Source organism: Cryptotermes secundus, unplaced genomic scaffold (genome assembly GCF_002891405.2).
Source record: "Cryptotermes secundus unplaced genomic scaffold, Csec_1.0 scaffold323, whole genome shotgun sequence".
NCBI lineage: Eukaryota > Metazoa > Arthropoda > Insecta > Blattodea > Kalotermitidae > Cryptotermes > Cryptotermes secundus.
Window position 1 is genome coordinate 2,539,707 of NW_019738961.1, and position 16,226 is coordinate 2,555,932.

A 16,226-nucleotide genomic window follows, 5' to 3' on the forward strand; every position below is an offset into this window, starting at 1 on the left:
AGGTCGATCATATAGTTCTGAAATATAATTTTCCCAAATTTTCAGCACTTGCCTCTGATCTACTATTCTATTCCCCTGGGAGTCTTCGATGCCAACATTTTGAATCCCATGATTCTCTTTCCATCCTAGTTCTTTTGTCTTCATGTACATCAAATCATAACGGCCTGTTCTTTGAAATTCCATAATCTCATTACATATCTTCTCAAGATATTCCTTTTTGGCCCTGTCCGTGGCTCTTTTCAATTCATTCCTCAGTCTCCTGTATTTCCTCCTGCCTTCTTCATTGTTGACATTCTTCCATTTCCTTCGCTCCTCCATTTTACTCATCATCTCCTGTGTAACCCATGGTTTTCTTGCTATCTTCTCAACTTTACCTACCAAATCACTGATAGTATCTAACATGCATTCTTTTATATCGTTCCACTGCGCTTCAGCATTTCCGCTTTCACCTTCAATTGCACCGAGTTTCTCTTCTAGAGTCTCTTGCACGCTTTGTCTTTGAGCATATAACTTCTCCAAATCCCATCTGGGTCTGCGCTTTCGAAATCCTATAATTTTCTTCAACCTGGTTCGGAACTTGGCAACCAGCAAGTTGTGGTCAGAGTCAATGTCTGCCCCAGGAAGCGTCTTCACATCCTTCACACTGTTTCTGAATCGATGTTTCACAAGGATGTAGTCCAGCTGATGCCTCTTCCAATCCCCAGGTGCCTTCCATGTGTAAATTCTTCTCTTTGGCTTCTTGAACCAAGTGTTGGTAACAATCAATCCATTTCGTTCACAAAAGTCAATAAGCATTTGACCTCTGTGATTCCGTCTTCCTAGTCCATGTGATCCAATTCTATTTGTGTAAACCCATAATTGAGGAAGTCTTCCTTTTATATTCGTTTTCTAGTTGATGTCATCTGAGGGGTAAAAAACAGTGATTCAAAAGGTTTTAACCCTTCAGCACACGCGTTTCTTATAGTTACACGAGGACACGCGTAATGTGAAGGAAACCTCCGCATGTACAACATGTGTAAGTCAGTACTGGAGGCCGCGCCATAGCTCAGGCGGTTAGTTGCACATGTACTGTAACACGAAATTTCCGATTCAGTGTGATAAGATCAAACTGCTACTACTGCACATAAATGATAGTGCGTTGGTTTCATGAAAAACTTCATTTCACTTGCTTATTAAATAATGAATGAATTTATTGATAGTAAATCCTTGCTAACAAGACGCTATCTTACCTTGATCGTCGAAGTTTTTGAGCATAAGATAAAACAATAGGTGACTAGGCCAAAATGACGTATACAAGACATGCGCTTCTGCTGGCTGCCGAGCCTCAACTAACGCTATCGTCCACAACGGTCCACAACATGCTGGGTGTGTTTATCTATAGAAGTGTTTAGTGATGACGTCACGCTGCCATGATGGACTCTTAAACAATTTCCGTAGCAGCCGTTGTTACGGATGGTTATATGCCGGAAGAAAAATTTCTGTCGTAACAAGGAACGCGTTTTTTATACAAGTTCATTGATGTCTACTGAGTCCTCATTACCCCCAAGAATTTCATTTTTACCCCAATTGGTGTAATTTACCCCGGTTCGCCGACCACTGATCTAGGACAAGCAACACTGCCTTCTAAGAGTTCCTCAAATGAGCATTTGGGTATAGCACACCATTTGTGACATTCATTTCCACCTTGAACTTGGCAAGGGCTCACTGCATGTCCCAGACTGCTCCATACCATATTTTCTGCTTGCCATAAACAAAACTCTGTCCGATTTTGAAGCGAGATTACTTAGGAAAAAGGTTTCTGAAATTGCACCAATGTTATTTAGGAAACACTGGAGTGGAGGGTTTTAGAAAACTCTACTCATAGCAATGAACATGGAATATAACCTTAGAAAATGACATAGATGTTAAAATTTGCCAAAAATGTTTGCATTAAGAACACTTGTTTCAAATGTGTCCACAGTAAGAGAGAATTATTACCTTGATTATCACAAAACCTTATGACAGGTTTCTAGAAAATCGCTTGCCACAAGCCAAGCCTAGATTGGTGAGAATGTTGCCATTTCTGAGGGTTCATGGGTAATTATTGTAGTATGCAGTAAAACCTGCAGAAGCGAGGGAAGAAGTAAAGATATCCCAGTAACAGACCATGGAGACCTGTAGGGTTGTGAGATGTTGAGGCTTTCACATTTTCTAGACATTTGGCTTATAGATAGTGGTAAGGTTGTCAGCCATACACACCAGCTACCTTTTTACTCCCAGGAGGATTCCTGGTACTCATCTTTGTGAGAGGCTGATTTGACCCCAGGGCCATAGTGTGGCTGGAAGGATTAGGTCAATTGAAAAATCCAGTGACCTCAGTAGGAATTGAACCTGCAACCTTCTGGCTTGTAGCATAGTGCCTCAACCAACTACACTACTGCATGCCCCAGAGAGGATAAGTAATCTTGCATTTTGTCTACAACAGTGGGGTGATTTAAGCGCTGGTGCAATGCAGGCTACTTTTCCCTATGTGGTAGCATCTTGTCTTAACAGCATTTGACAGCAGAGCAAGAGGAATGAACTGAAGCAGAAGCAGCATGGAATCAAACATTGACTCGACAACATCAATTTTATGTGGGCAGACAGGAATCTTCGCTGGACTAATATCACACTACCTTAAATCGCTGTAAAAATGCATGTTTTATTTAAGTGTGTATTCACTTTAGATGTTACTGGCAGTATTTTAGTGCATTATAGTGGTATTTGGTATGATGAAAAGCAACAGTTTTTATCTTGTCACTCTTCTGAATCATTCTGTAAAAGTCTCTTTAGCATACCTGGCATTTCTTCCTAGGAATAGCTTCAGAAGGTACGGGATTCAAAGGTTTTATGTGAGTATGTTGAAACACACATTTGAATTGTATTCTTCATGCAAGAATGTTGTAAGTTTCTGCATACATGAACTTTGTCGCATTATACTCAAATTATAAATACTTTTTTCTGATATTCTGTTCCTACCTGCTGTGTACTAGGTAGACTTAGTAATGATTTTAGCACTGTAGGATATGGATGCATTTTGACAGAACATTTACAGGGTTCAGGTGTTGGAATAAATAGTTGTGTTATATTTCAGGGTAACAAATATTAATTGGGGGAATGTGGTAGTGTAGTTGGTTGAGGCACTATGCTACAAGCCAGAAGGTCGCGGGTTCAAGTCCTGATGAGGTCATTGGATTTTTTCAGTTGACCTAATCCTTCCAGCTGCACTATGGCCCTGGGGTCAACTCAGCCTCTAACAGCAATGAGTACCAGGAATTAATTAAATAATTTTCCCGGGGAGTAAAGCGTGGCCAGCGCGTAAGGCTGACAACCTTACCGCCATCTGTGAGCCGATTATCTAGATAATGTGGGACCCTCAACATCTCACAACCCTATGGGTCTTCACTGCCTATTACAGGGATAGCTTTACTTCACTTTTTAGAAATATTAATTACATTACAGTTACAGATTTTTTTTGTGTGTGAAGAACTTCCTTCCTGAACCTTGATTTTTAAAATAGAAGATGGAAGATTTGTGTCAGGGTGGATCAATAAGTAACATCTGCATCAGAATAATAACTATTATTTAATAAGCTGATATAAACATTACTGTTATCAGTCTTATAAATTAGAAATTTATATCCTATTTCTGAGATTGTGTACTTTCTTAGAACGTTTGTTTTCATTGTCAGACATTGAATCTTTAATTTTCAATTTTGTAATTACGTTATTCGTCTTTTGTAAATGTCCTTAGTTCAAGTCCAGTAATTTTTGTAATAAATAATTCTTTAGTTTTATTTCAAACGCAGTAAAATTCACAGAATGACAGGTGAGTTTCCATCCTTGCCATGTGTATTGGGCATCACTTCAATTGTGCCATCTGGAACTAAATATTTTTTACACTTTACAGTGAATCATATTCTGTTTTGTAAGATGTGTAAGTTGAGGTGCTGCATGTACACTGGTTTTTGTTTCAGCTTGTTGTTATAAATAGATTTCATAGCATCATAGTTTACATTATATTATTGCCATGGTAAAAACAAAATTTGATGTAGATCGTGGTATTTCACTTATGTACGTGGTGCAATCCAAAAGTTCCTGAAATATATTAATAAAAACTATTACATCTTACCTAGATCTTATTCTGCACCATCACCTTCAAAGTAGTCCCCTTGGGAGCGCATACACTGATCCCAGCGTTTCTGCCGCTTCAAATGCATCCTGGAAGTCTTTCTTTGTTAGGGTGTTTAGTATCGTCTGTGTTTCTGCTTGAATTTCCTCAACTGTATCAAATCTTCGCCCCTTCAACTTGATTTTCATTTTGGGGAAGAGAAAGAAGTCGCATGGAGCTAAGTCTGGCGAGTACGGTGGGTGGGGAACAACTGCCATCTTGTTTTTAGCCAAAAATTCCTGCACAATGTAAGCCGTATGTGGTCATGCGTTGTCATGGTGGAGTACCCAGTCGTTCGTGCGCCACTTCTCTGGACGTTTTCTCCTCATGTTCTCCCTCAAACACAAGAACATTGTGATAGACCTCTTTATTGACTGCCTGACCAGGAGGGACAAACTCCTTGTGAACAATCCCATCAATATCAAAAAAACAGATCAACATGGACTTAATGTTGCTCTTGACTTGTCGAGCTTTTTTTGGCCGAGGTGAAGAAGGGCTCTTCCATTGCGACGATTGCTGCTTGCTTTCAGGGTTGTAGCCATAAACCCAACTTTCATCACCAGTGACAACCTTCGAAAGAAAGTTTGGATCCTCTTGAAGCTGTTGCTGAAGTTCTCTGCAGACTTCCAAGCGATGCTGCTTCTGTTCATTTTGCAGCAGTCGTGGCACAAACTTCGCCGCAATCCTCCTCATGTTCAGTTCCTCTGACAAAATTCGTTGACATATACCATAACTTAGTCCCAATGCGTTACGGAGGTCTTGGATGGTCAGTCTACGATCTTGCAGAATCTTGCAGATCCCTAACTTTTGTGACATTTTCTGGTGTTTTGCCCGTTGACGGCCGTCCCAAACGATCGTCATCATCAGTCAATGTTTGGCCATTTTTAAAACGCTTATACCAGTTGTAAGTTTGTGTCTGGCCTAAACTGTTTTCACCAAAAGCTTGCTTCAACATTTGGTGCGTTTCTGCAGCGGTTTTCCCAAGTCTGAAACAAAACTTTATACAGACCCGCTGCTCTCTCAGGTCAGCCATCGCAAAACCGCAAACTCACGGAAACACAACAATGGAAATACGTTCACCAACAATAAACCCAACCACTCAACTTGACGCCGCTTGCCACACTGATTCAAGAAGGATGTGTGAGGAGACACCTAGCAGTATTTCGATGTACTCTTAACCATTCGTGCGCAAAATTCAAATTTCGGAAACTTTTGGATTGTCCCACGTAAATACAATCTTGGAATGATTGTGCCTCTTCATAGGAAAGTTGTAATTGAAGAACTGGGCAGCTGTGCAGGATCATACAGTCACCTTGTCAGGTGTAGCAGAAAACATATGGCTCTCTCTTACTCTCTGGTTGCCAATGTCTCAGTTCCATTTAAATCTTGATGAAATAGCAGCTGCATAAATTGCTTTGGTTGTCCTTTCTTCTGTATGGGCTTTAATGTGTGTACCATATTTATTATTTATTAAAGGTAAAAGGTAAAGTTGTCCCTGTGCTGAACAAATTAAGCACTACGTCATGAAGGCATATGGGGAGTTCATGTATAGATCCACTAACTGGAGGTGAGTGGTCAGCTTCACGTTCCGGCTGCTTTACCCCTGGTGAAAGAACCCCCTTGTTACCCATTGGATAGGAGGTTGGGTGGACCCAGAGCTGGTTTGGACGATTTGAAGAAGAGAAAATTCTTGACCCTACTGGGACTCAACTCTGACCCCTCGGTCATCCAGCCTGGAGCCAGCTGCTATACCGAATATGCTACCCTGGCTTATATTTATTATTTTTACTAATAATTATTAAGTATACATCCCACACCAGTTACCATTTCTGAACATGTTTAATATTTTCTGACAGTATGAAACCATATGCAGTTATCTGAAAATTAAAAAATGAACAAAATGTTAAAGAACTTTGACCCTTTTTACCTGTTGTAAGTATTTGACATGTTCTATATTGTAATTAATATTCTCATGTAATTCAAGATTAACTTATTATGTTTTTATGTAACTTGATGTAATGACTTGTTGATGCTATGTAAGAAATCAGCAACTGGATATAATTATTTATGTCCTCATCAGACAAATCTAAAATTTGTTTTGTGTATATTAAGACAATAATATTGTGTGTATACCAGTAGTTGTGACATTTCAAGTGGCTAGGCTGTGAGGATTGTAGTTATTGTTGGGTATGTATATGTATGTAACGGTGTATTGGGCAGGGGTACTGCTGTACAACTTCTTACTGCAATGCCATTGTCCAAGAAGAAAGCTTACACACTGAATTCTAACTCATTATATGCAAATGGGGTGAAATAAACATGTTACAGGTGCACTAATGAAGCGTTGCTGAAGATGGCTGTATGCATACACTAGGATAGATATTACATTTGACATTATTGTTTTATTTTGTACTGCACTCCATGTAAATAAGTCCATGGAGCAGAGCCCTTTGGAAGCTGGTAGTGTGTGACAGTAGGGGATGCACCCCACTCTGCATGTTTGCCACTGACTGGCCTATTGTACTTGCCCCGGGTGACTATGATTATGGAGAATTAGGTGGAATGAAGATTGGCAGGGGAAACCGAAGTACTTGGAGAAAACCTGCCCCAGCACCACTTTGTCCACCACTTGACCAGACCTGGGCTTGAACCCGGGCTGCTGCGGTGGGAAGCCAGCGACTAACTGCTTGAGCTATGGCGCGGCGAAGCTGGTAGTTACTCGTATGGTTAAAAAATTATCCTCCTCCTATGAATCTGTGACTGGATTCTGTTCTGATGCAGCTCAATTCAGTGCACTCTCAGACTTCTCTGCATATGCAGTTGACAGGCAGGAACCAGTCTGAAGATATTTTTGCTCTACAGAGTTATTGTCTCAAAAAAAGAGGAAAATTGTCTGGTAAAATGATACCTGTCCATTCACAATCTTCAAATACATTATATGTGAAAATACATCTGTTACCATTCCATGCTCTTGGCTTGAAGTCACTTCAAGCTAAGAGTTTGTACGATTGTTTTCTAGATGTTGGAGACATCTCTGGGATAGTATTCAAACTATTAGAACTTCAAAATTGAAAGATACATAGTCGAACTTTATGACTTTAAAATCATTTTGTTTCCACTGGATTTGAATGCTAAATGTTCCAGGAAAAGAATTGTACTTCAGAGTAAGTTGACCTGTCGGGGCTGCGCCATAGCTCAAGTGGTTAGTTGCTGGCTTCCCACCGTGGTGGCACAGGTTCGATCCCGGTTGTAGTCAAGTGGGATTTGTGGTGGACAAAGTGGTGCTGGGACAGGTTTTCTCTGAGTACTTCGGTTTCCCCTACCAATCTTCAATCCAATTGCTCCACAATCACCCTCACCTATCATCTGTGGATGGTACAGTAGGCCAGAAATAGCCGCATTACAAGGGATGTAGTCCCGCCCCACTAGCAATAAAAAATTTAAAAAGTTGACCTGTCAGAATTTTGTTCCTTAACTAGTAGTATGGTTTTCTGGGCTGTATTCCCAAGTAGTTTTGGAGAGAGCTTGACGTTTCAGAAGAATATGTTGCCTCCATCTTCAGGGTCGGTGAGTCAGCCAAGTCAGAACCTGCAAAAGTTGGGCTATCTCCTAACTACATGGCATTATTGCCCAGATGACTGTACTCTTCATAGCAGTCCTCCTTGAGAACAAGTGCAGTGATTTACTTTTTAATGTTTCCTGTATACAACATCGTTCTCCCTTCCTCTTTTTCTATAATACTGGAAAATATTGTAACTTTCACTTCTTTTGCGTAAGAGATTTTTTTTTTTTGTTTCCATGTTCAAATTTAAAGCATTAATTAAACCTGGCAGCACAAGATAAGCCAAGTCAGGTTGATGTGCCATGCCTGTGAGGGATATAAGGATTATTTTAGGTTGGTGTAAAATAAATAGGACTTTGGATAATAAAATAATGCTTCTTATTCACTGCCACAAATATTAATATTTTCTTTCCCTAAGGCAATGGCTATTGCAGTGAACAAATACCTTCACTGATGCCCAGTCACCAGGAGAGTTAATGGTTGATTGGTATGAGGTAAAGTCAAAAGCAATAAATTATAATTCATTATTGGTTATTCATATACAGCATGAAATATATGGCGCATTAAATAAGATGTGAAGTCACCATCTGTGTGGCCATTTTATTTGCAACCTGGCAATATAACCAACCTGATTCCTCATCCTACACAGTTGAACCGTGAAAATGGATGGAACCTATTCCACTGAAACTTTGGTATTTGCTCACAAGATGCTGTCACAATTCAGAATACCACTCTGTTCAGTAATATTGTTTTCTTATGACAGCAAGAAGGAGTCTAGCCACAACTCCAGCCTTTCTTAACCTAGGGCACTTGATGGAGGTAAGTACTTAGGTGCATATTACACACAGATACTTGGAAGGAAACAAGTTTTGATGATGGGTGCAGTGTGTGTGAGACAGGAAGTGTAACATCAACAGCACGTGTGAATGCAGGTTGCTCACAGAATGTGTGGACACCAGTGAAGGAATATGCTATGACTGCGGCTGTGGAATGAGAGCCACGGAGAAGCTCACACAACATTGCACCAGAACTGGAACTGTCCCAACCAAGGGTCCTTAGAAGCATTTCATGACAATTGCATTCATACCACTGCACATGGAGCACACATATGTTTCCAGATGGCCCTCTTTTGCAGATTACTATGACAACACACAGTAGATGAACTCTGTACATAACATTTGGGGACAGAAAGCATATCTTTGATACCCAGTGCAGAGCCGGTCTGAACGTGACAAAGAAGATAAACTCCCTACGCATCTGGGTATAGAATCCTGGTTGTCTGCTTTGCTGCTCAGTTATACTAACTGAGCTATCCCAGTGAATTGAAGATGGAAGGGACTTTTTTAAATGTAACAGGAGCAATCTAGAGTTTACTCTGTGTGAGTTGCCCACATTGAATCCAGTGTGGACCACAGCAGCTCCAATGCCCATTGGTTCGCCCTGATCGGCTATCGCCAGATTCAATGTGGGCACCTACAACTCACTTTCATTGAGATGGTTTGGTGTGTATAGTTATGTATTGTTTGGATAAAATGTATGACGTTTGGCCTGTCTGTTCAGGTCTGAGTGGTCTTAGAGAATAGATCCCGTTTCCTTCCTACTTGAAAAAGAACATTCTCAGAAACGTCATTGCACTATTTTACCTAGACAGTGGACAGTATCCAAAGAAAATACTTTAACTGATTTACTTTTTATTTTAAATAGCACTGCAGGTGCCTTTATGGGATATTAGTGATTTCCAGGTTTTACGACGTTTGACCAACTAGTTCAGTGCCCTAAATATTGATTTTAAGGTTGAGAGCATGACCCAGAAATCTTCATTTGTTGAAAGTTGTTCACCTGTCAAGATCATCCACGTGTGTGCTATTGCGTGTTCCATTCACTCCGACTGCAATCGGTACTGAAATGAAACATCAACGAATGCTACTTTCTCATCTGTAGATGGCTTCAAAATATTGTTTCTGAAGAGCACCTACATAATCTAAAAAAAAAAAAAGTGTGAAGTAATTATGGTTCCTTATTTCATTTCAACTGAAAATACGAGGGGGTACCCAAAAGAAACCGAACTTATTTTTTTTAAGCTTATTTATTCAAATTTTAAGCACAAACCTTCAATCCCCTTCAAAGTACTCTCCACTTACACTAATACACTTGTCTAGTCTTTTATTCCATTTTTCAAAACATTGTCTAAATTCATCTTTTGAGATGCTTGACAGCGCCTCCGTCGTTTTTTTCCTTCACCTCAGCAACATCAGCAAAACGCTGAAAAAAGTTTTTGATCATTTCGGGACTCTTCTTTCAAAGCACAGCCTGCTTCCACGCGGCCCTGTTTTTGTTCAGCAGTCAGCAGTCGTGGCACGAATTTTGCAGCCACCCTTTTCATTCCCAAATCTTCTGTCAAAATTCGCTGCACTGAGCTCCAAGTCACTCCCGACAGCTCCACAATTTCTTCAATGGTCCGTCGTCGATCTTCCTTGATGATTTCACGAATTTTTTCAACATTTTCATGTGTTCGGGCCATTGCAAAAACGACGATCATACAGAACAGTTGTCACTATAAACTCTGCCGAAACTAGTCCTTACCTTCTGAAGCAACGGTAGTCGGCTTATCGACTCAGGAATGTTAGCTCTATGCGCTCATAGCGGCAAAACGCGGTTCTACAAAAGCTCTGCCCACAAAAAAAATTAGTTCGGTTTCTTTTGGGTACCCCATCGTATATACCGAAGAATTCTTGTGTAAAATGTTATGATATTGCATTTGAGCATATGCTGCATTTGTTTATATATGTAATCCAAGACCACTATCTTTCAAATCCTTTCCAGTTCATGGTTTATCTGACATATCATTCGACGCTGTATAAGTACTGCCTCAAAGAGAGGCACGTTGCACATAGGGAGCTACCACTGCACTCGTGTACTAACCTCGAGGCACTATCTGGACGAATGTCTTGACTCCAGTATGCGGGGGCTCCGGTTTGAACACGGGTTCGTCACTGTCAGGGGAACAGTAGTCGGCATACTTCATGGAGAACACGCACTGTGCATTCAGCTTCATCATGGCGAGAGCTGAGAAATAGCTTGTGCAGTCCACCTTGATCAGTGCGAAGCCCAGCTCAGATGCTACCTGTCTGTAACAGAGAACATCAAACTTATGAATTTGCAGAGGCAGAGTTCCACAACGTTCACGATTCACGGAAGATCATTTTCTTGTTTTATTCTCAAAACTTGCAGAAGAAATTGTGTTGTACACCTGACCGTTTCCCTTCTTCCTGTTGTGTAGCGTTCTGGACGTAGCTTCATATCAGGGGAATACAAGTATCATCGGTGTTTCAGATAAACCTACTGCAATTCTGCAGAACACGAAGCATGTCCTTGAAAATATTAAATGACATGTAACATTCCTTCTAATGCAAATATGTTCATAAACTTTTCTGCACTGCAGTAACACAGAGTGTAAGTCGGATGCTAAAGTATTTAAATCATCTGTGACAGAAGGTCCACTCAGCCTCGTGATGATACTTGAGGAGCTATTTCAAGGAAATAGCGGCTCCGGTCTAAAAACCCGAAATTAACGGCCATATGGATTCGTTGCGCTGACCACGCGACTCCCTCTATCCGCTAAAATTGGCACTAACTTCGCCGACAAGCCGCGGTCGTTCGGTCGGTATAGTTCGCTTGCAGACTAAAATCACGGAGTGACAGAAAGAAGATAAATAGAAAAGAAATTTAAACCATAGGTCATGGAAAAATTGATTCCGGCTTTTGTGAAAGTATGCAGGCTCTGGGAGGGTTAATTTAAAGATAAATAAAAGATATCGGGTTATGAACAACATAATTTCCACTAGGTTTCATAACGATTATGAAGGTCTGTCTTCCTGTTTCGGCATGTAATGTCGTGTAGTTTCGCAGACCTAGACACCAGTGCTTTGCAGGGCCCTATCGCCTCCATTTTCAGGAAAAAAAGAGTACTGGACTGTTACATCGTGTGGTGCTGTGCAGATTACATATACATATACATATTATGTTCTTCAGTGTCATAACTAACTAATTAACTAACCGCACGGAGCTGAGCTCATCTGGAGAAGCCGCCAATTATGCCGCTATTCAAGAACTTTCCAGCATTTTATAGAACCCGAAAGTTCACTACCGTGTTCACAAGAGCCCTCCACTGGCCCCTATCCTGAATCAGATCAATCCAATCTATACCGTCCCATCCTATCTCTCTAAGATCCATTTTAGTATTGTCCCCCCAACTACGCCTTGGTCTTCTCAGTGGTTTCTTTCTTCCTGGCTTTCCCACCAATACAAGCATCCCATGTGCTTTCATCTTCCCCACCATTCGTGATATGCCCTGTCCACCTCATCATCCTTGACTTGATCGTTCTAATTATATTTGGTGAAGAGTACAAGTTATGAGGCTCCTCATTATGCAGTCCCCCCCCCGTCACTTAATCTCTCTTCGGTCCAAATATTCTCCTCAACACCCTGTTCTCAAACACCCTTAGTTTGTGTAGGTAAGTAAAGTAAACTACCTCTGTAACAGGCCGTGAAGGCCCATAGGGTTGTGAGATGTTGAGGCTCCCACATCTTCTAGACAATAGGCCCATAGATGGCGGTAAGGTTGTCAGCCCTACGCGCCGGCCGCGCTTTACTCCCCAAGAAAATTATTTAATTAATTCATGGTACTCATTTCTGTTAGAGGCTGAGTCGAACCCAGGGCCATAGTGCGGCTGGAAGGATTAGGTCAATTGATTAAAATCCAATGACCTCATCGGGATTCGATGCCGTGACCTTCCGGCTTGTAGCATAGTGCCTCAACCAACTACGATACCGCGTGCACCCTCAGTATTTTTTCCCCCTTTAATGTGAGATACCAAGTTTCGCACCCGTACAGAACCACAGGCAAAATTATAGTTTTGTATATTCCAATTTTTATGTAGTCCAATGTCATATCACAATATAATACAGTAATCACGAGTTAGGTAGGACTCAGCTTCACTAAACTGTCTACCATGGGGGTAGACACAATACTACGAAGTAGGTTCTACAATTATCTGTCTAAAACATCTCTGAAAGTATATCATCTCTTGAATAGGCAACCTTACGCAAGAAAAGTCTCGTGTGTTCAACGAGATTTCTGTTATGGAGGCTTTGGTTACTGTCGTATGTTGGAAATAGAATCTAGTAACTTTCTAATAATGAGGTAGCGAGATGATGACGCAACGTCAATGAATTTTTAGACACAGAATACTGACTTGGTTTGCTTGAGAAGTGCAGTCGCGACGCCTTTCCCGCGCCAAAGTGCATCTACAGCTATGATGCGTATCTCAAGCAGCTCGCCGACTTCAGGAAACTTGCCAAACACGTCAGCTCGCCGTTCCAAGTATGCCAGAAGCCTCAGGATCTTGCGGAACTTGGGGTTGGGGCAATTTTCAGCCTCTGCCTCCATCTGGTCAACATGACCCGGCACGAGGGAGCCATTGAGGCAGGCACCCACCACGTCTCCATCCGGCGACTCAGCAATCAGGGACAAACCTGCCAACATCCCAACACGTGTCATCATCAAGAGCGCTTGTCTTCCAGAATGCTACGCGCTGTAGCCCAGTCTGGAAGGAACTTATTCCTCGCACTCTCAGGGTCCAAGAGTAAACAGGGTTTTGCTTGTTCCTTGTTTCTTGTTTACTCTTCAACCCTGAAAATGAAGTCAGCGTTTACCTCCAAAACGTAGGCCGCGCCATAGCTCAAGCGGTTAGTCGCCGGTTTCCCACAACGGCGGCCCGGGTTCGAACCCAGGTCAGGTCATGTGGGATTTGTGGTGGACAAAGTGGCACTGGGGCAGGTTTTCTCTAAGTACTTCAGTTTCCCCTACCAGTTCTTATTCCACCAACTGCTCCACATTCATCATCAATTATTATCGTGGGCTGGTACAAGAAGTCAATTAGTGGCCGACGTACCAAGTGGACTCAGGTCTCACCCCATTCCAAGAAATTTAACTTCCTCCAAAATATCATTGAAATCCTGCTGGATTGTACGACGTCACATTCAGGAAGATAACTCCCCATAACCACCGCTGTGGGAACCTTGAATTCACCCCTCATCATTAGAGTCTCTTAGTTTCTTAGACCTTTACCGACGTTTCGGAGGAATATCAAGTCTCCATATTTAGGGTTGACTTGTAAGCCACGGGGCAGTCAGTAAGAAATAACCACTCTGTTGGATTTAAAGTTCTTACATTGGTGAATATGAAGAGGTCTCTATTCTGGGATGTGGCGTCATACAGTCCGATAAAAGTCAAGGACAATTCAAAGTATCACCTCCATCTTCAGTGCCTGAGAATGGACCATCAAGAAAAGAGGGGGCTGTGTTTACCGCACGATTCTTGTTGTTTTCTTGCTAGGCTTGCGGCAAAACAGCCCAGAAAACAGAAGGTTTCAACAAGCACTCTGCTTGCTACCTTCTCACTCCGTCTTTAATGCAACTTAAAAATGTTTACATTATCTCTTTAATATAAGATGACACTAAAATCATATCAACTGCTACATATTTCGGCCTTACATGGCCATCTTCAGGCAAATGTTCACTTTTTGAAACCGTCGCACTGCACCAGATCGGAAGTCAATATATTTCCATGCTGCTGCATATCGTTGTTCACACTAAAAGGTGTTTATCTCAGAACGAAACTCTCTCTCCGTTCGCGTAATTGCCTGAAGATTGCCAAGCAAGGCCGATACATGTAGCAAATGAGGTGATTTTAATGTTATTTAAATGAAAAAAAGATTGTGAACAATTTAAATTGCATTAAAGACGGCGGTGAATAAATGACTGATACATCAACTCAACAGAATGCTCAAATATAATATTGCTACTTCTTATTTTCTTGGTCAGTCTACTCGTCGATCTTGAAGATGGAGGCAGCATGTTGATCCTAAACATCGTTAAGCGTCTATCAGACTACATGGCTTCACATGCCAGAAGATATTACTCTAGAAACTTAAGGACAGTAGGCAGAAAGTGGGAAGCCTCGAGTGTCACAGCCCCACCATTCGCGGGACTTCTCTCCGTGGCTGTATCATGGCGGAGTGACTATCAGCATCTCAGGAAGGTTGAGCTGCATGAAGCTAGTTCTTTATTAAACTGGGTGAGGTAAAGAACGCCATGAAGGCGTATGAGGGAGTGGATGAATAGATCCACATTTTCATGACCTTGACATCAGATGGAAGTGAGTGATGAGTTTCAAACCCCGGCCGCTTTACCCCCGGGGAAAGGGCCCCCCGGTACCCATTGGATAGGAGGTTGGCTGGTCCTCAGTCTGGACGAGGTGGAGACGACAAAATTCTTCTCCGACTTCTCTGCCGTCCAGCCCGTAGCCAGTCGCTCTACCGACTGCGCTGTCCCGGATCCATTGAAATGGGAAGGAATATTTAATTTACTATTGGAACACAGGCAAAACTCTGTCTAACGATCGGGTCTCCTGTCTACTTCACCCTGTCAACCTAATCACTTTATGTGCAATTAAGAACATACTTACCGTCACATAGCGTCTCCAGACAGAATTGTTCCAGCTCCGGACAAGTATCGACGTCGTCGAGCAGTCCGACTGCAATGTTAAGCGGTTCATCCCTGAAGAAGGAGCTCCTCATCAATCGTAACACCCTCTCATCGTCCGTAGAGGTCGCAGGTCTGATATGGTAACTGTTCCTGTCAGCCATGACGCTATGAAACATAACTACGCGTACAGTCGAAATTTCCTGTCTTATGGAACCAGAGTGAAAAATATCCGTTTTCATATCTTCAATGATTATTTATCAAAATCGTAAGAGGTACTTAAGTTACTATTTATAAGGTTATTGGATTTTTCAATTGACCTAATCCTTCCAGCCGCACCATGGCCCTGGGATCGACTCAGCCTCTAACAGAAATGAGTCCCAGGAATCTTTCTGGGGGATAAAGGGTGGCCGTTGCGTAAGGGTGTGTAGCCGTACCACTGACACCACCATCTTTATTTGTAATCAATATTTCTTTTTAGAGTAATTATACACAAAATGTAGCAAGGAACACTCAAGGGTGACTTAGCCCGATTCTTGGTTTCAAGAATAGGGCCTGCTTCACTGCTACAAAGACCAGACAGGAAGCACCCCGCAAAGTTTTCCTGGAAATTCAGTTCGAAAGTGGACCGGCGGGATCCTTTGGTAAAGTTACACTTGACAAGTTTTGAACCCCATAAGTCAAAAGTGGGAAGGCCAGCAACCCACGCTACTGGTATAATTTTTCAGGCAGCTATCTAAAACGACGTTAGGACTTTAAGGTCCAAAGTCCCAAATTAAAGTTATGTGATTGGAGCAGTGAGAATTATGGTTAACTCCCTAAATTCGAATTGTTCCAATCAGCAGAAATTAGGGTAGTAACTTGGAGGCGGAGCTGAAGCCGCGAAGATTTCTTGCTTCGAAGCAGGGTCAGTCTGCGAGAGGAGAGGAAT

The 16,226-nt window shown here is 41.8% G+C and overlaps 1 protein-coding gene across 1 annotated transcript in view; it reads right to left on the reverse strand.

The window, feature by feature from the left end:
* Positions 1-760: 760 nt before the first annotated feature.
* LOC111871428 (dopamine N-acetyltransferase) overlaps positions 761-16,226 on the reverse strand; it is a 25,241-nt gene continuing 9,775 nt past the window's right edge. Inside the window, exons 2-5 of the mRNA XM_033754257.1 lie at positions 15,279-15,463; positions 13,006-13,285; positions 10,673-10,878; positions 761-902 (exon numbers count right to left, since the gene is read on the reverse strand). Coding sequence (XP_033610148.1) covers positions 889-902; positions 10,673-10,878; positions 13,006-13,285; positions 15,279-15,459 — 681 coding nt within the window. The 5' untranslated portion in view covers positions 15,460-15,463 and the 3' untranslated portion in view covers positions 761-888. The remainder of the gene's footprint in view (positions 903-10,672; positions 10,879-13,005; positions 13,286-15,278; positions 15,464-16,226) is intronic.